Source organism: Petaurus breviceps, unplaced genomic scaffold, assembly GCF_028583685.1.
Source record: "Petaurus breviceps papuanus isolate PSGF00001 unplaced genomic scaffold, PetGlider_PUasm1.0 37, whole genome shotgun sequence".
NCBI classification, from domain to species: domain Eukaryota; kingdom Metazoa; phylum Chordata; class Mammalia; order Diprotodontia; family Petauridae; genus Petaurus; species Petaurus breviceps.
Genome location: NW_027186296.1, coordinates 30,411,682 through 30,437,102, shown reverse-complemented (window position 1 = coordinate 30,437,102; position 25,421 = coordinate 30,411,682). Strand labels below are relative to the sequence as shown.

General features: G+C 37.8%; 2 protein-coding genes across 3 annotated transcripts in view; both read left to right on the top strand.

The window, feature by feature from the left end:
- Positions 1–25,421, top strand: part of THSD4 (thrombospondin type 1 domain containing 4) — a 927,982-nt gene that overhangs the window by 821,981 nt on the left and 80,580 nt on the right. The gene's annotated exons all lie outside the window — the stretch shown is intronic.
- On the top strand, positions 2,582–3,051 carry LOC138168518 (small ribosomal subunit protein uS13-like). The gene has a single exon (XM_069097509.1). It carries the CDS (start codon positions 2,637–2,639, stop codon positions 3,030–3,032), a length of 396 nt encoding a protein of 131 aa, XP_068953610.1. The 5' UTR covers positions 2,582–2,636; the 3' UTR covers positions 3,033–3,051.

Sequence of the window (25,421 nt, the reverse complement as noted above, 5' to 3'; positions counted from 1 at the left end):
TTGCTCATGATATACTCATTCATTTTGTTTTTTGTGGTTGGGCTTTGTCATTAGATAGCTTTTCCTGTTGCTCTGAATTCTGATACTCCTGGAGCACTTACTCTCACAGAAATGTAGCATTGGAAAGGGACTTCAGGGGTCATCTAGTCTAACCTCCTGCCTCATTGGTGAACTTCTTCAACAGTATCAATGACAAGTGGCCATCTAACCCCTTTCTGAACACCTCCAGTGACAGAGAACTTGCTACTTCCTAAGATATACTATTGAATTTGGTGATGGTAGCAATTGTAAAGAAATTCTCCCTTATGCAGAGTCAGAATCTGTCTCCCTTTTAATGTCTAGCCCGGGATGGGGAACCTGTGACCTTGTGGCCACATGTGGCCCTCTAGGTCCTCAAGTTTGGACCTTTGACTGAATCCAGACTTCACAGAATAAATCCCCTTAATAAAAGGATTTGTTCCATAAAACTTGGACTCAATCAAAAGGCCATACCCAAGGACCTAGAAGGCCACATGTGGCTTCAAGGGCACACATTCCCCACCCCTAGTTTAGCCCATTGGTCCTAGTTTTTTTTTTCTATCTGGAACTAAGTAGAATATGTCTAATCTTTCTTCCATATGTCAAGCATTTAAATACTTAAAGACAATGATAGTGTCCCTCCTAAGTATTTACTTATTCAAGCTAAATATCCTTAGTTCCTTAAGCAATCTATGTACTATCTTTTGAGTTCCCTCACCAACCTACATACTCTATTCACTTAGTAACTTATTACATATAGTGCCTTGTACCACCATTTTATTGCTTTTTGAATGTGTATCCTCTTTCTCCAACTAGAGTGTAAGCCTCTTGAAGGCAGGTAATGTATTCTTCTTTTGCACCTCCCTACAATACCCAGTAGGGTGCTGGGCACATTGTAACTACTCAAATACTTGTTGAATGAATGAATACCAGAAAAAGGCATGCACCTGGAAGGGAATAGAATAGAGCCAGCTGAATTAAACATTCTTTGGTATGTGAAATATTGATTAGAATCTTCTGATTCAAGAGCAGGCATGACTGGTTGCCATCCATTTCAGCAATGACACTTCATAACCATACAACCAGAGGCATCTCACCTCTGAGTCTCAATCTCCTTATCTAGAAAATGAGGATACCCCAACAGGGTTAGTGTGTAGAAAATGCTTTGTAAACCATAATGTGCCATATAAGTGTGAGCTATTATAATTACCATTTACAATAATAGTTCTATTTTTGAAATGACCTCAAATAACACTCCATATTCTCTCTTGATGGGATATTCCAAGGACCTATTATCAGGAATGAGGAAGATCATTCTTCAAATCAAAGATTTATGTACTTTTAAAAAATAGACATGTGGAAGCTATCTGGAAATTTAAAATGAAGAAAGGTAACAAGCTGAAATTGAAAGAGGACACATCCTGTCTGTATGGAAATTGTGGGAATATATGATATTATCTTTTCATAAATGGTTGCATTTTTGCTACAAGAAGCATAGTTTTGGGGTCAACTAAGATAAATGGCCACACCTTGAATTAGAGAGGAAAGAGCACTTATAAGTCATAGTATAAAATGTTTACTTTTCACTAATCATCATTACCTCTTACAAGCTTTCTTATAAGAGAAAGCATCACAAATAAATACACAAATTCTATTATAGGTATAGGGCCTGATATTTAGCTTTAGTAAGACCTATTATGCGTGACTTCTAAGAACTTTCAAGAACACTTCTGAGAACACTTGATTAAATTGCTTCAAGTCCCCTTTAAAAACAAACTAGAGGAGTTACAGAGCAAAGAGTAGTATGATTTGTATTATTTATGGGTTCTGCCATAGTTTTTTGTCTCTTAAAAAAAAAAACTTCTCTCATAATCAAACTCCTAGGTGGAAAGGGATTTCTCTACTTTTCCTAACACAAATCCTTCCTGGTCATTTGTATAGAAGGGACTGCACTATAAATAATAGTTGAAAGAAGACTTTTTCTGTCATTTAAATATCCAGGTTATTTCTTTACACAGTATTTGATGTTGTAGAAGGGTACAAAAGAAGTATAAGATATAGTACCTGCTCCTAAGAGGCTTACAATCTAGTTGGAGAGAAAGGATACCCATTCAAGAAGAATTATTTGTTATATGACAGATCAGTAGTAACATTCATGAGTTCAGAATCAAGATCTTTGTTCCATTTTTAAAGATAAAATTCTATGAATCACTGTAATAGTACAATGTATTATTATTAGTCATAATGATATTAAATTGTGGATACAGAAATAAATTTCCTTCTTAGAACTTAAAATACCAGTGTAGCATCATTTTAAGGATGAATGCCACAACAGGTAGTCTATGTGGGGAGCTTATACCTCACTTTAACTGCTACTGACTCACTGAATATTTTAGCATTCATCTATTATATGAATCTAAAAGTAGTTATTTCTTTCATCTCTAAAATGGGGGCTAAATGTAAACTTTGTCCCTCTGTTAACTTACATAAGAAAGGGGGTTGAAGTTTAGCCCTATGGGTCTGCAGTACTGCAGAAACTTTCTATTATATGGCATGGTTTCAAGTCAATCAAGAATAATTACACTTCCAGAGTAGGCTCTCACATCGCCATTGCAGCCATGTCTCTTGTAATCCCCGAGAAGTTCCAGCACATTTTCAGAGTGTTCAACACCAACATTGATGGAAGGCGGAAAATAGCTTTTGCCATCACAGCCATCAAGGGTGTGGGTCGAAGATATGCTCATGTAATATTGAGGAAAGCAGACAATGACCTCACCAAAAGGGCTGGTGAGCTCACTGAAGATGAGGTGGAGCGTGTGATCACCATCATGCAGAATCCCCGGCAATACAAGATTCCAGACTGGTTCCTTAACAGACAGAAGGATGTAAAGGACGGAAAATATAGCCAGGCTCTGGCCAACGGTCTGGACAATAAGCTTCGTGAAGATCTGGAGCAACTGAAGAAGATTCGGGCACATTGTGGGTTTTGGCATTTCTGGGGTCGCCGGGTCTGAGGCCAGCACACCGAGAATACAGGCCACAGGGGTCACACTGTGGGTGTGTCCAAGAAGAATTAAACTACTTCACTGGCCTTGTCTATTAATGAATAGTTTATAACAAAAAAAAGAATAATTACCAGCTGCTATATACCTCCTACTCAGTCAATCATTATTTTAATCATCTTCAAACCATGTATAGGAAACTTTGAAGTGTAGTACAGAAGTCCTTCTATGTTTTGCTTTTTAGAAACCTGGATCTTACTTAGGCCCTGATATCTCTGAAGATGGGACTATAGGCTAGCCAAAATCTCTGGCAATCAATCCTCACTGATTTTCCAGGATAAAGGTGACTACTTGGGCTTAATTCATCTTGCGATTATCTGCTACAATCTATAAATATCACTAGGACCCATTGGACAAGTCAGTGAATGCATTTATTTGAAATGTACGTATTTGAAAAAGTTTGTTCCTAAGGCAGGTTCGAAATGCAAAATAGCATGTATATAATGCTTTTTGGTTATGAAACATTTCATATTTATTTTCTCATTTGATCCTCATAACAACCTTGTTTATTATTATCCTGTTTTACAGCTGAGAAACCTGAAGGTCAGTGAGGTCTTTTTATCTCTGAAATGAAAGAGAAGTGGAGTATGTGACCTCTAAGGTCATTTCTAACCCGAATTCCATGCTTTTCTAACTTGTCACTAGTAAATTTCAGAAATGAAATTTGAACAAAGATCTAGTCTAACTCCACAATCAAGAGCTATTTCCACTGTACTGTACTATAGATACACCAGAATTTGAAACCAAAATAATTTAAGAGAGAGTCAGTATCATTTTTGGAGGTTCTATCACTTTAGAGCTGTGAGTTTTTTCAGTGAGCTCAGATCCAAGCAAAAAGATCAGTTACCAACATAAAGTCTATAAGAGGACAGATCAAAACTGTTTTACAAAGAAATGGGTCTTAAAATTAAGTATTTCATGTATTTATGTGTTTGTTATATCCCAGAAACAGACTTTGCAATAGAAGAGAGCTAATATACAACTTATAAGAGCTGAGAAAGTTGAAAACACTGGAATAAGGAGACATTATATCAAATTGGTTTAGGGATGCTCACATTGTGATTGCAATGAGGAAAGGGGACTGGGACCATCATATTATGTTCCAATTGTGTATAATCTGCATTGTTCCCATTGAAAAGTGAGAGACTGGTTTCACAGATCAGAGTTATTCAGCATTCAAATCACATATTATCATTCATAATTCTAGAACAAGACCATCTTGACAGAAGCATCAAAAAGTCTGCAGGGGAAAAAGAGAAATAAATAAATGGAAAGACTCACTTCTAGAATGCATTGTATATAAGCAGGGCTTGATAAATGTTGAACTAAAAAAATAGCTTTCAATCCATTTACATATCTATAAGAGATTTATTCAGTCAAAATATTTATTAATTACTTACTAGATATATAGGAATGTAAGACAAAATGATCTGTAAGATAGGGTTACAGACTTCATGACACATAGTGTTATCAGAGTATGGGACTTATAGTCTGTTATTTAATATTCTTTCTTTTAATGCCACATAATCATTTTCAAACATTCCTGGTATTTTATATTAAAAGCTACAAAATTTTTCATATTTTAAAATTATTACTAAAGAAATACTTTATGTTTGTATGATGCTTTATAATTTTCGATGTTTGTTCATTTATATAATATTCAAAACTGTAGTTAAGATCTTAATTTTGAACTCATGTTCATTCTGACTCCAAAGACAATGCCAGAATACAAGAATTCATATAATAGTTGCATCAGTAAGTATTTATTAAGGCATTGTTGTTTTTCTAGCATTTTAGATAAATAAATTAAATACTCTATTTTTTTGCCAGGAACTCTGCTAAGCACAAAGAATACAAAGAAAAGAAAAAAGGACAGTCCCTGCTCTCAAAGAGAGCCAGAATAATGTAGAAAACAGTGTATTCCAGTCATAGGATAAGAAGCCAGTCAAGATATACAGTCAGGAGAGTGTCTTGTTCAAGGAATAGCAAGGAGGGCGATGTCACTAGAGGGAAGAGTACTTGGGGGAATGGGAATGCAAGGTGTAAGATGACTGGAAAAGTCGAGGGGGCAGTCATTAAGTTGGATTTACAGTTGACTAGAGAAAAAAGTTTTAGTTACAGTCTTCTGGTCCAAACATGTAGACCTAAGTCAGAGTTGTATGGGAACTGGTAAAGAAAATAGCCTGCTTTTCTATTCAATTATACTTTTTTTTTCAAAAACAAAAGTGTGAAAATGTCTTAGCATAGCAAGAAAGTTAGAGATAAAGGGCAAAATTTTTAAAGAAAACACTACAGTATAATTTTTTACCTATTCCACTCAGTATTTCAGGGATCTCTAATGTAATTGCTTTGTAAATTCTTTCCTCCAGTGCAGATGAGAGTATCTAATAACATAATTGTAATAGTTTACATTTGTATGGCAACCTACCATTTATAAATCTTAACCTCTAGTAAATAGTCTTCATATGCTGTGACCAGAAATATTAATCACTTGGTAACTAACCTTCTGGCATGTACCTTATAAAATAGATCAGTTGCTAGCTTTGTTAGCATATATGTTAGCTACCAAGGAGGCTAAGGATGGAAGAGAACTAAGGTTCTAGAGTTCTGAATAATGATGGGCTAAGTCAATAGGATTTCCTCACTAACTTTGGCATTAATATGACAAGCTCCTGGGAACTAGAGGAAAAATAATAGAATTGGCCTGTGAGTACCCCTATGCTTTGAGCCTGGGCAAGAGACCTAGTCTGATCCTTGAACAAGGGACATACTATCCATCATTAGACTTGTTTGAAAAACTTTTCCAAAGTTTTGTCAGCTCTGCCCAAATCTGCTGTATACTGGCATAATCTTCAACAACCCAGGGTCATCACACCGTAATAAGTCTATGGAATAAGATTTTAATGGCGGTTTGCTAATCCTTTGCTTTTATCAATTTATTGAAATTTGTAATCTCACTAACATATTTTAATGAATACTCCAGGGTTTTAAGGTATCTTGGAAAAGCCTTTTCAATTTAGCTAGCCACATCTTCTAAATGCTTCCCTCAGTCACAATCATCAATAGTCTGTTTATATTGTTTGACCATTAGAGTTAATTGAAAGGATGGCCTTGCAATCCCCTCTGGCTTTCCATTTTTGTTTCTTTCTCTGGAAACAGCACAAACAATAAGAGAAATATTACAGTCCTATAGTCTCTACCAACAACATGAAGCCTTTAATAGTTATTTTTTCCAATCAGAAAGGAGTATTATTTTCTTATTCAAAGAGAGAGAAGTCCCTTCTTCCCTGAACTACACATTGCCCTAAAAGGGATCCATACACTAATTATTTTGTATGCTGATTCATTGAAATATAGCTATTCCCTTGAGCTACCAGCAGTCTTATAACTTGCCTGATAGGGATCAAAGAAATTTCAGCTCATACTAAAAACTATTTTTTTAAAAACTCTCAGGAACACACACACACACACACACAAACACACACACACACACACACACACCACATTTTTGCTCCATTCTGAGCAAGGCAAAAACAACCCAGGACATTGGGGACCAAAGAAATGTGCACTCAATTCGAATCAAGTTGGGTAAGTGTTGCAGCCAGAATTTAAGAGAGACTTGCTTGTATAATTAGAAGTCCAAACAGTCTATTTCTTCTTATTTAATTCAAGCTAAGAATTTGGTTATATCACGGATTCTTACTGTTTGGTTTTTGAGACATGGACCCCTTTGGCAGTCTGGTAAAGCCTATGGACTATCTCATAATATTCTTTTCTTTTCTTTTTTACTTCTTTTTTCTCTTTCTTTTCTCTTCTTTTTTGCTTTTTGGAGGACAGTTGGGGTTAAATGACTTGCCCAAAGTCACACAGCTAATAAATGTGTCAAGTGTCTGAGGCCACATTTGAACTCAGGTCCCCCTGACTCCAGGGCCGGTGCTCTATTCACTAAACCACCTAGCTGCCCCAGTAATATTCTTTTCAATTATAATTGAAAGAAATGGTAAATTTCAATAGAGATCAATAAAAATGAAGATGCAGTTTTCCCATATCACCGTTTATGGACCCGCTGAAATATATTCATGAACTCCAGGTTAAGCATCTCCAGGTTAAAGGGACAAAATTAAGGATGGGATCAAGAAGAAAAAGCTGAGTGAGAGGAGATGGGGGCCTCTAGGGAGTTTGCCCTGGGAGGCAGGGGTGTAGTCAGCACCAAGGAGAGCTCTCTGTGATTTTGTTAATGATGCAAATGTTGCTCTTGTATTCTTGGCAGCTCAAATCTTACCCTCTCAACCTAGGTCCTAAGATGGATCTTCAGTGACTTAGGAAGTGTGCCATATCTATTAGAAAATATTCTGATGCCTGATGTAAGAGGTTAAGTCCTTTTCTACCTTTGGATATCTGCCTGATGGTGGGACTGCTTTGAATAGATTTATGGTTCAAATGAGGATTTGGGGTATCTCATGACCTTGACAGGGATATATATTCCTTAGGGAACTTGAGTTTTTTATGCCTCAAAGATTCTTTTATTTCATGATATAGCCCTTCACTGGACCTAGGACAGAGGTTGTAGTAATGGGATGGAGAAAGATATAAGGTGAAAGATAGAGGCCCATATTAAAATGAAACTTTGATAGTGTCTTAACGTACAGTTATAAAGTGGCTTTACCACAAGGAGAGTATAGTCATGACCATGATGGAGATACTAAAGATTAACATGAAGCATTATGTATGTAATTCAGTGCTAAATTATGGAATTAAGTGCAATAGAATTTGAAAATCAGGTTGAGCTAGAATAGTTGTGCAAGATTTGAACTGGACTTTAAGGAATGCAGTAGAACACAATAGACATAGGAAGGAAGGAAGGAAGGAAGGAAGGAAGGAAGGAAGGAAGGAAGGAAGGAAGGAAAGAAGGAAAGAAGAAAGGAAGGAGGGAGGGAGGGAGGGAGGGAGGGAGGGAAGGAGGGAAGGACCCATTCCACGTAGAGGGACCAGCATTAGCAAAGACAGAGGTGAGCTTGTAATATTGTGAAGATGAGGAGACTGAACCAACTAGAACAGAAAATTTGTGTTTCCAAGTATGCAGTAATAGAGTTGTTTAGTTGAGGTGACACAAAATTGTGCAGAACCCAAATGACAGGATCAAAACAGGACTTGATTCCCTAAAGAAGAAGCAGTCACTTCATGGTAAACAGAATGACCTAGAACAAGGGATGAAAAGAATTTGAAGGCAACAAGTCTTATCTGTATCAAACCATCTCACCACACTTTCTAGTATGTTTAAAGTGATATTAATAGTAGTCTGGAGTATTGTGGCCTAGTAAGAAGCTAATTGAATTTGGAGCCAGAAGACTTGGGTTTGAATTCTGGTTGTGTTTGTTAGTACTTGTGTGATCTTGGGTCAGTCATTTCACCAGAAGAATGTCTTGGACATCTTTGATGTACTAGACACTATGCTATATGCATAAGAGCAATAAATGCAAAAATGAAATGTTACATTCTCTCAAGGATCTTACATTCCACCATTGAAGCCCCATCATAACATATTGGGCCTCATTTTCCTCATCCATAAAATGTAAGGGTTGGATTAGACAATCTTTACAGGTCCTTCCATGCATAGTAGATTGGAGGGATAAATTAGAAGCATAGGAACAAGGCAACAGGTTAAAACTGGGTATAAAGTAGTAAGAGACAAGACTAGAATGGTGCCAGCAAGAATTAAGAGGAAGACATGGATTCTGTAGACATGTTAAAGGAAAACTCAACAGTTCACATTGAATGAACTAGGAATTGAAGAGATGGAGGTGTCAAACATAACTGAGGATTCGAGCCCAGAGAACTATAGAAATAATAGTAGCATTGACAGAAATAGGAATGTGATAAATGGAATCTGTTATGTAGGAAAGATCATGAGTTTAAGTTTTAGACCTCAGTTCAGCAAATAATAAGTTTCTACTGTGTACAGAGAGCTGTGCTAGGTCCTGGGGGAAATAAACATTTCAGGTAACCATGATTCTTTTCCTCATAGAAGTTAAAATCTAGAAGGATGGAAAACATATGCAGATAACTAGAATAAAAATAATATATGGTAGGTGTACCAGCGTTGAATATTTTGTATTTGAGATGAGAGATAGATATCAAAGGGACATGACTTTTAAATAATCAGAAGTAATAACAGTGAAGCATAGGTGAGGCCCTGAATTGATGATTTCATCCAATGTATCTTGGGTCAGTCATTTCATCAGAAGAATTTCTTGGACAACAATGGAGAAAACAATGGAGAGCCTAGGGCTAGGTCTTCTCAGGTATCTGAAGTTATATGAAAGGAAGAAAAAGAGAATCCAGTAATGGAGACAGAGAAGGAATAGTTGAAGAGATAACAAGGGTTAAAGGGGTGAGTTAATGACTACTGAGAAGAAGAGGGAGAGAGGGAAGGAGGGAGAGGGAGAGAGAGGAAGGTGAGATGGGGGTGGAGAGACAGACAGACAGAAACAGAGAGAATGAAAAGGAAGAACACCAGCAAAACATTTACAAGATATATTAATAAGGAAACAAAAGCAAATGTCAATTTTGTTACTACCATACTCAATTTAATATATACATACAAATGCTACATAATAGAAGTTTATAGTTTCATATATAATCTTATTTTGTATACTGAAATGTTTATGCGTTTGATAACTAAATTCATAATAGGAAAAAAAACATTTTTTTTTAAAAAGAGGTAATAGGAAATCAACCAGGACAGAAAAATCTCCAAAGTCAATGGACAGAGGGGTGGTCAATAGTGTCCAGAATTCAAGAGAGGTCAAGAAACATGATAAAGAAAAGCTTTTGAGTTTCATTCAAAGCCAAAGAAATAAAGTATCAGTTAAATCACACATCACATTAGTAACTGCACTGTTTGCTTCATACCTTATTTAAAAAAATTTTTATTGAATCAATATGTAGCCATCAAGAACTTCAAAAGTACAAGTTGTGTGATTCCATGCAACTAAGAGCAAGTCCTCATTATCCTCCAATCTAAGTAAGTATAAGTATTACCAGAACTGTACCATCGGGATCCTGGATTTAAAACCACAATTTTTTTTCTCAAGGCTTTGCTTCTTATCTTTTAGGCTGTTTTGAAATGAACAGTTATCAGATTAACCTTCAGTTCACTGGCCCAAAGTTGAATAGTAATTCCCCCCCTGAATCAAACTTGCAAGAGAGTTCAAGCCAAAATACCAGACTGGGCTTAAGCAATAAATACTATAATTGTCTTCTAACCAAGCAAGCTAAGTATTTGCTTGGAGAAAGCAGCATTTTCCCCAAACAAATGTCTCTCAAATAAAAACAATTTCATGCCCTCGTGTTCCAGCATGATATTTTCCAGTCCTCAGGATAAGCCAACACATCTTACAAAAGTACATTCTTGGAATCAATCTTTAGAGAGTTGTTCTCTCATTTTCAGGTACTGGCATGGGAAGCTGCACCTTCATCATAGAATTATAGAACATCAGAGTTGGAGGGGAACTTGTACATCATTGAGTCCAAGGTTCTTGACTTTCCTTTGAACCCATTTGGTATTCTGGTAAAGCCTATGAACTCCTTATGAGAATAAGCCTTTTAAATCAATTAAATAAAACACAAAGGAAACTTTTTGTAAAATAAAACACATAGGAATACAAAGGAATATAACTCTGTTGAAACAAGGATTTTTTTAAACCAAGTTCATGGCCCCCAAGTTGAAAACTCCTGATTTTCAACCAACTCCCTCATTTGGTATATAAGACAATTGAGACCCAGGAAAGGGAAATTATTTACCCCAATCATGCACTAGTTAATGACAAGGCTCAGCTTTTAACTAAGCCCTGTCTCTTGCCTCTTAGTCTGTAGCTTTTACCACATATCAAATAGATGATATGAAATAGTATTTCTAGTATACTTTACTGCCACACCCTACATGTTTAATGTGTTAAGGAATTTCAGGGCAATTATGCCTGGTTTTCAGAAAAAGGATCTCTGGAACAGTGTGTAATTTCCCTTTCACTAAAGATGATCACAACCCAGCTGTAATTCATTATTTTAAAGAGTTCCTTGTGATTGGGGAGGTTAGATAACCTGCCTAGTTACACAGCTAGTAGGTGTCTGGGATGGGATTTGAACTATAGTCTCCCTGGCTGTGAAGTCCAGCACTCTATTTATTACAGCAGCCTGTCTATCAAACCATGGTTATTGAAACAGTAACTTTAGTAGGTTTATATAACTTAGAAGACTTTCTCTTCTTGCTTGCAGTGAACATGTAGGCAGACAGAGCAAAGGGCCTGCAAATACTAGACACAGGACTGTCCTTTGTGAAGATGTCATCTGTTTGGAATGCTCACAATTATTTCAGTTTTCTCCATATTAAGAGCAAGGAAGGCTTGGCCAGTGGCAAAACATTATATAGGTGGGAGACCATAGAGACAAGGCAAGGTCTGTTTTATTTTTGTCCTTAAATCCCCAATAACCAGCACAGTGCCTGGAACAGAGTAAATACTTACTAAATGCTTGTTTTTAATTGATTGATAGTAGATTTAGAGATGGAAGGGTCCTTAAAGATCTATTAACCCAACCCACATCCTTTATAGTAAAGAAACTGAGGGTCCAAGAGAAGAAGTAATTTGCCTGATATTATACCAGATTTTCTAACTCCAAACACATTATTATTACTTTTAACAATACAAAGAAATTAAGAATTTAAAAAAGGAAAGTGGTAATTCTTCAGGTCAGAATTCTATATTCATTGATTATTACCACTGATATAATGAATAGAGTAATATTAATAATAGCTTTTAAATAATGTTTAAAAGTTACAAAGTGCTTTATAGGTACTGTCTCATTTTATCCTTATAACAACCATGGGAGGTAGGTGCTGTCTGTTATCCCCATTGTTTTTAAAGTTCAGAAAACTGAGGCCTTTAGAGAGGTTAAGTGACTTGACCAAGGTCACATAGCTAATAAGTATTGGAGGTTGGGTTGGAATTCAGAGAGTGCTTTACTCCAGGTCCGGCATTCAATTCACTTTGCAACCAAGGGGCCTTTTAGGAAGAGGCGTGATTTTCATCCCATATGCCCAGAGTGTCCAGGTTCTACTGTATCAGGTCCCATTTTCATCCTGTATTGTTACTCTCCCCTGATGTCCTAGAAACCTCTGAAATACATGACTCTCATACAAATGTGAAGTGAGAAAGAGGGTTGTCAAGATCTGTTGGCATATAATTAATGCCAGTTGACATGAACAAATTAGTATTATACTTTTGTTGACACTTCTTTTCTGAACCCTAGGGTTGGTTTGTTAATTAGGGTGGCTGTCTCTCTTTAAAAACCATCCCATCAAAGGGGTATGAAACTACATTGCTCTACTTGAGAACAAAAAGAATGTTTACACAGGAGTAATTACAGCTTTGTCAGGCTCAATAAAAACAGTTTTGTTGTACACACCAGCCTCTGAAGGAGAAAGCAGCCATCCCTTCAGGGAAGAAACCATTCGGTTGAAAGCCAAAGTGCCAGAGCTGACAGCTGCACCATTTTTAAAGTACAGTCATTTTTCTGAAAAATAGAAAATAAGCCTGAATAGGTAAACAGTGATAATAACCCAGTGCTCTTAAAATGCAGAGGATCCTTAGAGTCTTCATGTGTACACAAGAAATTCTGAACTCCTTAATAGGAAACTGAATTGACAGGCAAAGTTGAGGTTTTCAATCTTGTTTTCTCACTGAGTCAAAGTTATTTCCAAGTGCTTGTTGCCAAGTCCTGGAGAGAGAATGTGAGCCAGCTCTTCATATCCAGCTCTCATCTCTCTCCTGAGCTCTCATCCCACATTTCCAGCTGCCTGGTATTCATCTCTACTTGGATGGCCTCTAGGGCAAACTCAACATGTCCAAAGCCAGAGTTCATTCTCCTATCTAAGTCCAGCCCTTCTCCTAGCTTCTCTATTTCTTTTACAACTTCACAACCTAGGAGTCATCCTTAATTTCTCACTGTCATTTAACAGTTCTCTTCCCTCCCCCATCCAATCAGTGGCCAAATCATGTTAATTCCATATCAGCTTTTTCAAAGAGATCTCTTGTTTCTTTCCACCATAATCTACCCTTATTCATGTTCTCATCACCTCTCACCTGGACTATTTCAATCCTCCCACCCCATTGACTTCCTTGCTTGCAATCTGCCTTTTCCAACACCTACTTCACAAAGGTGTTAAATTTGTATTCTTAAAAAGAAGTTTTGATTTTTTATGTCACCATAATTTCTCCCAATATCCCTACTCTTCTCCCCTCCCAGAGAGTCATCTTATATAATAATATTTTAAAGAAAAAGAAGAGAAAACATAACAAAATCAAACAATACATTGAACAAGTTTGGTGGGGTTTTTTTTTAAGGCTATATTGCACACTCATGGATCTCCCACCCCTGCAAAGGAGAGGAGTGGGAGTGCCTTGTCATCTATTCTTTGGCATTATTCTTTTTTTTTATAATCATACAACATTCACTTTTGACTCTTTTTGTAATTGTCCCCTATATTTACATTGCTGGGGGTCATTGTGTATGTTATTTTCTTGACTCTGCTTACTTCACTCTGCATCAGATCATGTAAATCCATGCTTCTCTGTATTCATCATATTTGTTATTTCTCAGTACACAATCATATTCCATTACATTCACATATCACAGTTTGTTTAGGTATTCCCCAAACATATAAGTATATATTTTGTTCCCAATTCTAAGATACCACAAACAGTGTTGCTATAAACATGTTAGTGTATATCAGGACTTTCTTTTTTTACCATTGAGCTCTCTAAGGTATAACCTTAGTAGCTGTATCTCTGGATCAAAGGGTATAAATATTTTAGTTACTGCATGTGCATAGTTCCAAATTGTTTTCCAAAATGGTTGTATTGATTTGCAGCTCCACCAGCAATGCACTAATGTGCTTATCTTGCCACAACTCTTCCGACCTTGACTATTCCTATCGTTTGTCATCTTTGTAAACTTCTTAGGTATGATGTGAAACCTCAAGGTTTTTTTTTTTAATTTGCATTTCTCTTATTAGTAGTAATTTGGAACATTATTTCATATGGTTAACAGTTTGAAATTCTTCTTTTGAAAACAGTTTGTTCATATCCTTTAACCAAGTATCTACTGAGGAATGGCTCTTGCCAATTTGCACAGATCAGACCACATCACTCCCTTGCTCAAGAAGCTGGAGTGACTTCTTGTTTCCTAACAAAGTTCAATAGTATTTTAAAAGCTTCACAGTCTGTCTCAGATATATCTATTTTTAGGTTGATTGCATGCTACTTCCATTTATGCACTCTACATTCCAACCAAACTGGCCTACCATCCTCCATACCCAAATACACCTCACCTCAGCTAGAGGATGCCATTTGCCTAGTCTCACATTCATGGGCAAGGCTAGCCATGGGAGCGGATTCATTCCTACCTCCACAAAATCCTGTGAAAGTTGTAGACTTGACATAGATAGTTAATCTGGTTATCAAGGTCATTTCCCCCATTGACCTCTTGGCTCCTTTCTCCTGCTCCCTCTGCCCTGGTCTTTCAGCTTCATAATAGCTCTTATGTGTCTAGGCTGGTCCATACTGCTTCTGCAGAGAGATTTTTAAGGAGAGCGTCAGGAACAGAATGAGAGAAGATTTGTGATAGTGGCTCTGTCATGCATCAGGGGAAGCCTGGGAAACCTCAGAATCTCCCTCTCCATATATATCTGGAAGAGTCAGACAGGAATGCTAGAGGTGTTTGCATTCATTGAATTATCTAGCTAAATTGGTGACAATACAGAATCTATCAATCGCTTCTATATGTGTTCCTTAATAATAACCTCTGATTCAGCAGAGTTTCCTGTCTGGCTATATTCGCTAATATTACTCCCCTAGGAAATGTCGCTGAATCCCAGGGTCATGATAGTGTCATCCTCTACCTGCAGTACAAGCATCTCCTGATGTGTGCTCAGGTACACAAATACTTGGTACCGAGACCCTCACTGTTCTTCTCATCTAGTCATCTGGACAGCTAGGTGACATGATGAACAGAGCACTAAACATGGAGTCAGGGAGACCTGAGTTTGAATTCTACTCTGGATACTTGCGAGTTTTGTGACTTTGGGCAAAGATATACTGTTTCTCAGTCTCAGTCCCTCATCTGTAAAATGTGTAATATATTGGACCTACCTCACAGGATATTATGAGGGTCAAATAAGATGATACATGTGGTATAGCAGAAAGATCACTGACTCTAGAATCAGATGACCTGAGTCCAAATTCTGTTACCTGTGTGACCTTAGACAAATCACATAACCTTCTAGACCTCAATCTCCTCATCTCTAAAATGTGAGGGCTGGATTAGATAGCTTCTGCATTCCCTTACATTTCCAGATCTATGATCCAATGAGCCTTTAGAAAGCATTTTACAAACTTTGAAGTACTAAATAAACATTTGTCATTGAACTAGTTATTATTTTCTGTGCTCTGACTTTGCCTTGCCTCCCTTATGCTGACTGATTTGAGGCACCTGTATACACATACAGACACACACATAGACATAGACACACACACACACACACTCACACTCCATTCATCTTTTGTGTGACTTCCCTCTTTGGCCACTATGCCTCCCCCACTCATAAATATAGTCCCTTTCCTGCACTCAGCATTCCAGCTTTCAGAAATTACTGGCTCCTCTCTTTACAATCTGCAGTCCACCTTCTTTTATAATTTGGGGCTTGATACAGCTAGGGTGCAGCCATTAAGTGATTCTCAAGGAAACTCTCCTAGACAGCACACCACCCATGTGGTATTCTAAGAAACTGTGCAAATGTTTCTGGGCTTAACTGCAAGATGGGAATAATATGTGCATAGCAGTAAGGGTGTGATGATTATATTTACATTAACCATCAAGATCACTGACTTCTCCCCCTTCTGAGACCATTGCCCATATTGGACACTAAGTAAATATTTATTGAAAAAAGAAAGAGATGAGAAAATGGATAAAGTCTGCTTTTGAGTTGAGGGCAGCTGTGAAAATAAGCTAATCACTTTATCCAGATAGGTAAACCCTGTCAAACCCAAGGTTGTATTAAGTACATAGAGGAAAAGTGGAATCTTTGGCCACTCGATCTCTTAGCAAATGTTAGAGATATTTCCTGGCCTTGTACTCTGAGGTACAAACTGTATCAGCACAGGTGGATACTGCATATCAAATGCATACTGACAATGGCCCTTGTGACCCCTGCCAATTTTTAAAACCTCTACACAGGTGTGGGATTTGAGTTCAGCCCAGCCCCCAGGAATCTAATTCTCACTCTGTTTTTATTTTGTTCTGTTTCCTTTAGCAGTTGAGGTCTTAGAATTATGAGATTCTGAGCATTTCTGGGCAGAGGCAGTGAGGGCTGATACTGATTCCATAGTTAGTTAATGAAGGACCCCAGTAGATGAGGCATACCTATCAGTGAATCATGTCCCATTCCATGATGGAATTCCATGATTCTCTGCTGCTATTCTCCCTTCCCCATGATTCAGAATCAGTATCTAATGAGGCAGAAATCTTCCCCCCTTCTCATCTCTCCCAGTCATCTTATCTCTATCCCTAGCAGCCCTACACGGCTCCCATTCTTCTCTATCCTCCCACTCCACTGAGTCCTCTGGAACTCAACAGGATCTTTATTTCATACTTTATATCTTTTTGCCATAACCAAAATGCAGATCTTCCCAAAAGATCTCACACAGAAGGCCACCATCTCTAGTACTTAGTGCACCTCCTCTCATGTCTCCCTAGACGACTGGGCTGAGAAGAGTATCACTTCTTGCTTCTCTCTCCTACTTCCAGACTGACCTACCATAAGCATTCCTCAGCAACCCCTCTTCTCTTCAGGTTTGTTCACTTCACACATATTTATCAACTGGTCCAATTCCGTGTTGCAGTCATCTATCTATAGGTCCTCATGTTATTTTCCCTTCTTTCTTACAAGGAGCTCAGTACCTGAATACAGTCACCCACCCAAAACTTGCTCTCCCAAGGGACTTCAATATGCATCTCCATGTCCTCCTGGTTGCTCTGGCCTCCTGAACTCTCATGGCATTTATCCTCATTCTGTATCAGTCACACACAGGGATTGCCATAACCTTGATCTGATCATCACTCATAATTGTTCCTTGTCTGTGATCCAGAATGCTGAAATTCCTGACCATAACTACCTATCTTCAGATCTTTCCCTCCATTCCTCTTAAACCTATTCTTTTTCCTCACTGTGACCCCTAGAGTTCCTCTATCTTTCCATTTTCCCAGTCTACAATCTTGACCTTGTGATTAATGAGGTTTACTATATATTGTCCTTTACCCCTGAATTCCATGACCCCTTATCCTGAGTCATGCTTTGGCCAAAACCCAACCCGGTTGTCCCCCCATCTGCTTTTTCTTTTCCTACTCATGAGCAGCTAAATGATCTTGGAACTATTATACAACTGTGTTGACTGGGTTCACTACAAATTTATGTTATCTAATCTCAACTGGGCCCTCACTGATGCATGACAGTCCTTTGATTTTTGCCTGATTGATTTTCTATCACATTTTCCACAAAGGTTATTCCAACCTTCCCTCTCCTCCAACAACAATTCTTCCCCACTTTATAGTGGAGGACTTTGCTTCTATTTTACTGAGAGACTTCCTTTTTTCTCATCTTCAGTCTCTCTGTGTCTTCTTCCCTCCTATTTAAAAATATGTTCAGGTCTCTTTCATATGTCATATACCTTTATGTGATTCTGCTAACTTGTCAAGCTTCCATCTTATATCCCTTCTATCTTTCAAATTAAACTCCTAGAAAGGGTTATTTACACTTAGTGCCTCACTTCCCAATCCATTGCAAACTGGTTTCTGTGTCTTTGCACAGGTAAACTTTCCATGTCTGGGAACTAGCAGAAACTTCCTCTCACTTTCCTCTTGCAATTCCAAATTCCCTTCATGATATGACTCAGGAGCTACTTTCTGGCTGAAGCCTTTCCTGATTTCCAGATGGTTAACTCTTTTCCTTTTCCTCTTCCTTCTTTCCCTCCCAACTTTGGTGTTTACCACCTGTGTGTTTGGCAACTAACTTCAAATCTTTGCACCTCAGTCTCATAATCTTTAAAATGAGGCAGTTAAGCTAAATAGTCTTTTGTAATTCAGCTCTAGATTTATGATTCTTTCTGTCTTGAAACTGCTTTTCATTTTTGCTACATCCTTATCTCTGTACCTGTCATGTATTTGTTTTCCCCTCCCCAATAGAATGTAAGCTCCTTTAAGAGAAGGCCTGATTCACTTTTGTCTTTGGACCTCTAGCACCTACCACAATGCCTTGAACTTATAAAGGCACTCAATAAAGATTTGCTGTCTTGAATTGAAATGAATTAAACAAATACATGAGACAGCTTTGGATATCCCAGGATTGTTCTAGGGTTAAGGTGAACCCAAGGAGACATGCCTTGTTTATCAACACATAAGAGGACATAAATTAGGGCTATGAATAAACAGGACTCATCTTTTTTTTTTCTTTTTTGGAGGGGGCAGTTGGGGTTAAGTGACTTGCCTAAGGTCACAAAGCTAGTAAGTGTTAAATGTCTGAGGCCGGATTTGAACTCATGTCCTCCTGACTCCAGGGCCAGTACTCTATTCACTGTGCTACCTAGCCACCCCAGAACTCATCTTTGATACTCCCTACCCACACTCCAACCAAAGCCAACGAGACAACATCGCTGTTGCTTACCTTTGAAATATTTATTGTCACCTGAACTCAGACCCTCATCATCCCTCTTCTAGAATAATATGGCAGTCTCCAAACTGGTCTTATCATCCCCAGGCTTCTCCTTTCCCAATATATATTTTATTCCACTGCCAGAAAAATTGCTTAAAATACCTTCATTTCAACTTCATGTTCTCCTCTATTTAAAGGACATATTCCAATCTCCTTAATCCTTCTTCAGAACATAGTTCCAGAGACGTCTTCAATCTGACCCCTACCTAACTTCTTATCTTTATCTGTTACTGTGCTAGAAACAAGTATGAATCTTGACTTTGCCCCTTAATAGCACTCTGACCTTACCTCAGTTTCTCTTGAACTGTTTCCTCTTTTGTATAATGACAACCAGCTAATACAAGTGGGTACTATGAATATAAGCAAAACTACCCATTCCTTTCTATCAGGCTCTTAGGGCCAGCGATTGCCATTCACCCTCTTAGTTTAACCCCTTGCATGGGTCATGTTGTGTTCTTACATCTGCATCTATAGGTATGTTTGTGTGGAATGTGGCAGCCAAATAAATCACTCAGCTTGGGTCCCCCCCCTTCTAATTTCTCCTCTTCCAGTCCCTTAATTTGTGTCCCATTGAATCAGTTTTTACAAGGGTCATTACTTTATAAAGCATTTAATCAAAGTGATAAAAAATCAGAAAGATATTTATATCATATTATTAACTGCTGGAATCTTCATCCAGTTGCCATGACAATCCCTTAAGTGGGCAAAAGAAATATGCTGGGATATATTTCTTTTCCCCTACCCAGAGTCTCCTGGACCAAAGTTTCAGTAATGAAATGATAGGAATTCATATCTGGTTATAAACATTCCAACTTCTGGTAAAATTGGAAATGTACACACATACTTAACACATGACTCATTTAGAAACTCTGGTAAAATTAGAAATGTATATACATACTTAAGCCATGACCATAAAAATATAGATGATTCTGCTGCTTACAACTGTACAGGCAAATAAGACTATAAGATGTTGTTTTAAGTTCTTAAGAATGCAATTCTCCAATATCCAATATTTTGTAGGACTTCAGTCTGACCTTGAAACTCCAGGACTGAAAAAAGGATGCTAATATAATGCTACAGAGGCCACACCAAAATGGCATAGCCTGATTCTTATGAATCTAGTGTCCCAAATGGCAGGGGAATGGGCATCATTCTGGGTACCAGAGAGTCTCTATCTTTCACCTTTCAAAGACTTGGGCACCACTTTGCCATCCACCCTGTCATAGCACCCTTAAGACTTCCAGGCTTTTCCACCAGTCCTATAGTTGAATTCTTTTATGTGTCTTGTCTCCCCCAATCAGAGTGTAAGCTCCTTAAGAGCGAGAATTGACTTTTTTTTTCTATTTCCATCCCCATTGCTTAGCAAAGTGCTTGGCACACAGTAAGCACTTAATAAATGCTTTTTTGTTCCTTCATTCAGCTTTCATCATGTATCCCTCCAAACACTATGACTCTTGAATCTTGGGAGGTAAACTGGGCATTAAAGCTTGAGGAGAATGTAAGTGTCCTGGGAGGGGTCCAAATGACTGTTACATCCATAAAATTAGGAAGCTGTGTTAGACCAAGGTCTTTTAAACTTTTTTGGGGGGGTAGGTCATAGACCTCTTTAACAGTCTTCTGAAGCCTATGAATTCCTTCTCAGAATAACTTGCATCAAATGAGATTACAAAGGAAATTAATTATATCGAAATACTATATTTCAATATAAATAAATGATAAATGTTTTAGAATAAGTTCACAAACCCCAGGTTAAGACGGTGCTTACTAGATGTCCTATGTAGTCCCTTCTGATTCTAAACCCAAGATCCTAATTACCTTGTGCTTCCACCAAGCTGATCTTCCTCACTGTCTTCCACACCCACCATATTCTCATTTCTTCCAAAAGCCTTCAGTCTCATTGTGTGTCTCTTCTGGAATGTCACGCCTCCAGCTGCTCTTCTACAAATCCTGCCTAAGCATCAAGGAATCACTTCAAGCCTGTTCTTGTCTTCCTTCCCTGCCCAGCCCACTGTAGTTTGTTCTTGGGCTGAAAATCCACTGAACTCCTTGTCTTTTCTCTTCATTTGGCAGGCTAGCTTGCTTTGCATTATGAGCTTAACTTATTTCATATGGATATGTCCTGCCTCCTCACTTTGATTGTTACTTCCGAGGGAGACCGCATCTGACATTTCTTTGCCTATCCCACATTGCTTAGCACAATATATGCTCAATCAATATTTGTTGAATGAATAAGGGTAATGAAAATGATAGAGAACAAGAAAGTTGGAATAAATAATTCTTGTTTAATAGAAAATGTGAGGCTTAAAGTAAGGGGAGCCTTTGATCTGATTGCTAAAAAATTGAAAAGGATTTTTTTTTTCATGTACACAGCCATATAAGTTGCAAATCTTTTACTTCCTTATTAATATATTCCCCAGTGAGTTAAATGAAAGCAACCAGGGTAAGGACAGAGTTTAGGAAAGGAAAAATTATGACTTTTTAAATGTAGGTTATTTACCATATAACTAAGACTTTAGTTAGTTTTTTAAAGAGAGTGGTGTAAGAAAAAAGACTAGCTTAGCATAGAGGATAGAGGGCTGACTTTTTAGAAACACAAAAGATTTGGGTTCAAGTCTTGCTTCTAGATGCATGGCCATAGTCCACCTAACCTTAACCTCCCAGACTACTCACCAAGTCTGTAAGTTAGAGAGGCATTGCTTCTCTGTATCCATGGAAGAAATTTCCACACCAGGAATTCCCCTGCACTGATGAGACAATTGTTCTGAAATAAACAACAAAAAAAGTGAAAACTCAGCAAGGAATTCCCATCTACTCTAGGTCAGAATGTGAATAATTTGAATTGATACATAATGCAAAAATCTCACTTTAGTCTTGATTCTTTTTTAACTCTCCTACAAAACCTTTGAATATCATTTAGCACTTTGTTCTGTAATTAATAAACTTGTTATCTATTGCTGCGTATTATAGGTAGCTGGATGTGTCTTATTTCCATAGTAGGCTTCAGTGTTCATGAGAGCAGGAATTATATCTCCTCTAAACTTTATTCCTTTCCCTAACACAGCATATATTAAGTGTCTAATCCATTCATTTGATAAGTGTTTATCAAGACCTCAGGACATGGTAGGCGATGTGGGCACACAAAAGAAAAAAATCCAAGTATTCCCTGCTCTCATAGCACTTACATTCTGTTGAATGTCTGTTAAATTAACTACCATAGATTTTTGGTTAATGTGATCAACATTTCTTGGATTGAATTTTTTATTTAAAGCTATTTCCTGAAGATGCCTAATAATGTTAATAGCGTCAAGAGTTCAGGGCTTGGAATCATGACCTGGATTTGAACCCCCTTGCAGCAGAACTTGGCAGCACAGTCGATAGAGTGCCAGATCTGGATTCAGGAAGGCTCATCTTCCTAAATTCAAATCTGGCCTCAGACTCTTCCTCCCTATGTGACCCTAGGCAAGTTACTTAACACTGTTTTCCTCAGTTTTCTCATCCATAAAATGAGCTGGAGAAGGAAATGGCAAACCATTCCAGTATCTTTGTCAAGAAAATGCCAAACTGGGTCACAAAGAATCAAAGAACTGAAAAAATGCCTAAACAGCAACAACCAGAACTTATTTGCTGTGAGATCATGGATGGGCAAGTTATTTCAGCTTTCTAAGTCTGCTTCCTCATCTGTAAAACAGAGTTGATACAGTTTGTACCACCTGTCTTTTAGGATTGTTGTTCATACATAACTACCTAAATCTTAAAGCCCTGTGCAAATGGAATCTATTATTCATTTTACTTTCTAAACTTTCTTCTTTCTATAAATGGGTTGGTAATAGTAAATGCCCAAAGATAACAGAAGACTGAAAAGAGGAAGAAAAAGAGAAAGAGGAGGAAGAAACCAAAAATAAAATCCACAAAACAGTGGTGTTGCTTAAGGGAAAGAAAGCTGAATTGAAGTTAAAGACCTAGTTCTGACATTAACTATAGGATGCTGAAAAATTGCTTTATCTTCTGAAGTTTGAGTGTTGTCATCCAACTCTCATCTGGGGGTTGGACCAGAAAAGTCTCTAAAGTCCTTTCAAAGTCTAATAATCTAGGGTTATAGACCCTAGCTAAACTGTTTCATGCACAGACCAGTACTAAAGATCCAGAGACCCCCTGAGAAAATCAGTCAGGTTAGGTTGCAGTCATGGTGGAGTGATGTAGACAAAACCAGAATTTTGCGAGGTCCTTCTTAGAGTGGTTTTGAATCCCTGAGGATTCCATGAAACTAGGATATAGTCTGAACCTAGGGTGGCTCATCAGGTGTGGACCCTGGAAAAAAGGGGTCAAAAGCTTTCTTGATCATCAGGATGTAGACTGGGCAGCAATAATTGTTCCAGCAAATAAGTGAATGCTAAAGAGTTGGTGGATGTTTGAAGAACATACTTTGTCCTCTGAAATCATGATACCACCGTTGAGGCCAGACTGTTGAGCTGTCAGAGCAAGCAAGCAGTAGCAGCAGCTCCCAATAGCCCTAAAGATGTCTAATATTTATTATTGTTTGTTATTTTATAACATATACTTTATAATATGTTATTATTATTCATTATTTAAGGTTTTCAAGATGTTTTGTCAACATCTTATTTTACTTTTGTTGGTGACACATTTTTTGTTTTTTTAAGTTTATTTATTTTTAGTTTTCAACATTCACTTCCATAAAATTTTAAGTTTTCTCACCCTCCTCTCTCTCCTCCATCCCCAAGATGACATGTTTGCCTACATTTTAAAAGAAAAAAATTTTTGATAGATTTTCTTTTTATATTATCTTCATTTCTAAAAGTATCCTTCTCCTTCCACCACGCCCAAAAAAATTAAGGGAAGGAAGGTAGAGAGCAGCTCAGCAAAACTAAAATATTAACCAAATTCAACAGTACTTGCAATGTTCTACACCCATAATCCCTGTCTTTTGCAAAGAAGGAAGATACAGTCTCTTCATTGGGTGTAAGTTTTTCACGTTTTCTCATTCATTGTATACAATAACCCTATAATTTACCAACTATCATCATCCACTTTTTATAAGTAAAGAAACTGAGTCTCAGAAAGGTTTAATGACTTGCCCAGGGTCATCTAGTCACTAAGCATCTGAAACAAGATTGAAACCCACTTCTTACTGACCCCAAGTCTAAGACTCCATGCATTTCTACTGCATTGCTTCTCTATAAGGAGCCAGAGCTTCTCTCTCCCTCAAAGGGTGCTAGTAGACAAGAGATAGAAACATGGGACAAAACCTCTGGGTTGGTGTTTTAGACTGCTCCCCTTATATTCCTGTGTATAGAATTGATTGTCCACAAAGGAGAGAGACAGATAGGCAAGACCCAAGATATCTCTTCATGATAGAACTGTGGAGCTGAAGTCTGGTGCTTCTGAGTGACTTTTTCTGCCTTATCTTTAGTTATGTTCCCCTGCAGAAGTCTTGTGGACTGCACTATTGGGTTTTAGGCATAAAGCACAATGAAGGCTTTGGAAAATAGCCATACCCAATGAAGCCCCAGTTATGTACTTGACCTGACCTTCAGTGGGTCTTGCTATTGTCTCAGGTGTGCCCCTGTCAGACGTCATGGGATCGTGAAACACTCAAATGTGAGTTTGATATAGCAGGATCATGTTGAGGGGATGTAAAGAATGTACATATTCGAGATGAGTGTTCGAAAGCATTAGATGAGGAGATAGAAGACCTGGGTTTTGGTCCTGGCTCTGCCATTAGCTGGGACAAAGTCACAACCTCTCTCAGCTTTCATTTCTTTATCTGTAGAATGGAAATGTTATCTCTCCTGTCCACCCAACTGCATATGAAAGTCTGGACAACAGTCATTCTTTATCCATTTGGTTTTTTCTATGTAGAAAAAACTATGTAGTTAGACTGGACTACTCCAAGACCAAACTATCAAAGAGCTCCACCATTTGGTCAGCAGGATGGGCCTAAGAAGTTGGGCCCATCTGAATGACAAGGTCCCAAAGTCACATGTGAGAAGGAGGAAGGGACAGGCACATCTCAGAGATGTTATGGGTTCAATTCTAGACTACTACAATAAATGAATATTGTAATAAAGCAAGTTTTTTTGGTTTCCTAATGCATATAAAAGTTATGTTTACACTATACTGTAGTCTATTAAGTGTTCAATAGTATTATGTCTAAAAAATCTCAACATGTATACCTTAATTTAAAAATACTTTACTGCTAAAAATACTAACACTAATCTGAGCCTTCAACAAGTCATAGTCTTTTTTGTTAGTGAAGGGTCTTCCTTTGATGGTGATGGCTTACAGACTGATCAGGGTGGTGGTTCTTGAAAGTTAGGAGAGCTATGGCAATTTCTTAAAATGACAATGAAATTTGCCCTTCGATCAACTCTCCCTTTCACTTGAACACTTAGAGGCCATTGTAGAGTTATTAATTGGCCTAATTTTAATATTCTTGTGAATCAGGGAATAGAAAGACTCAAGGAAAGTGAGAGAGATGTGTGAACAGCTGGTCAGGAGAGTAG

Excerpts from the sequence above, each read along its gene's own strand:
- LOC138168518 (XM_069097509.1), top strand. The coding sequence starts at position 2,637 with ATGTCTCTTGTAATCCCCGAGAAGTTCCAGCACATTTTCAGAGTGTTC.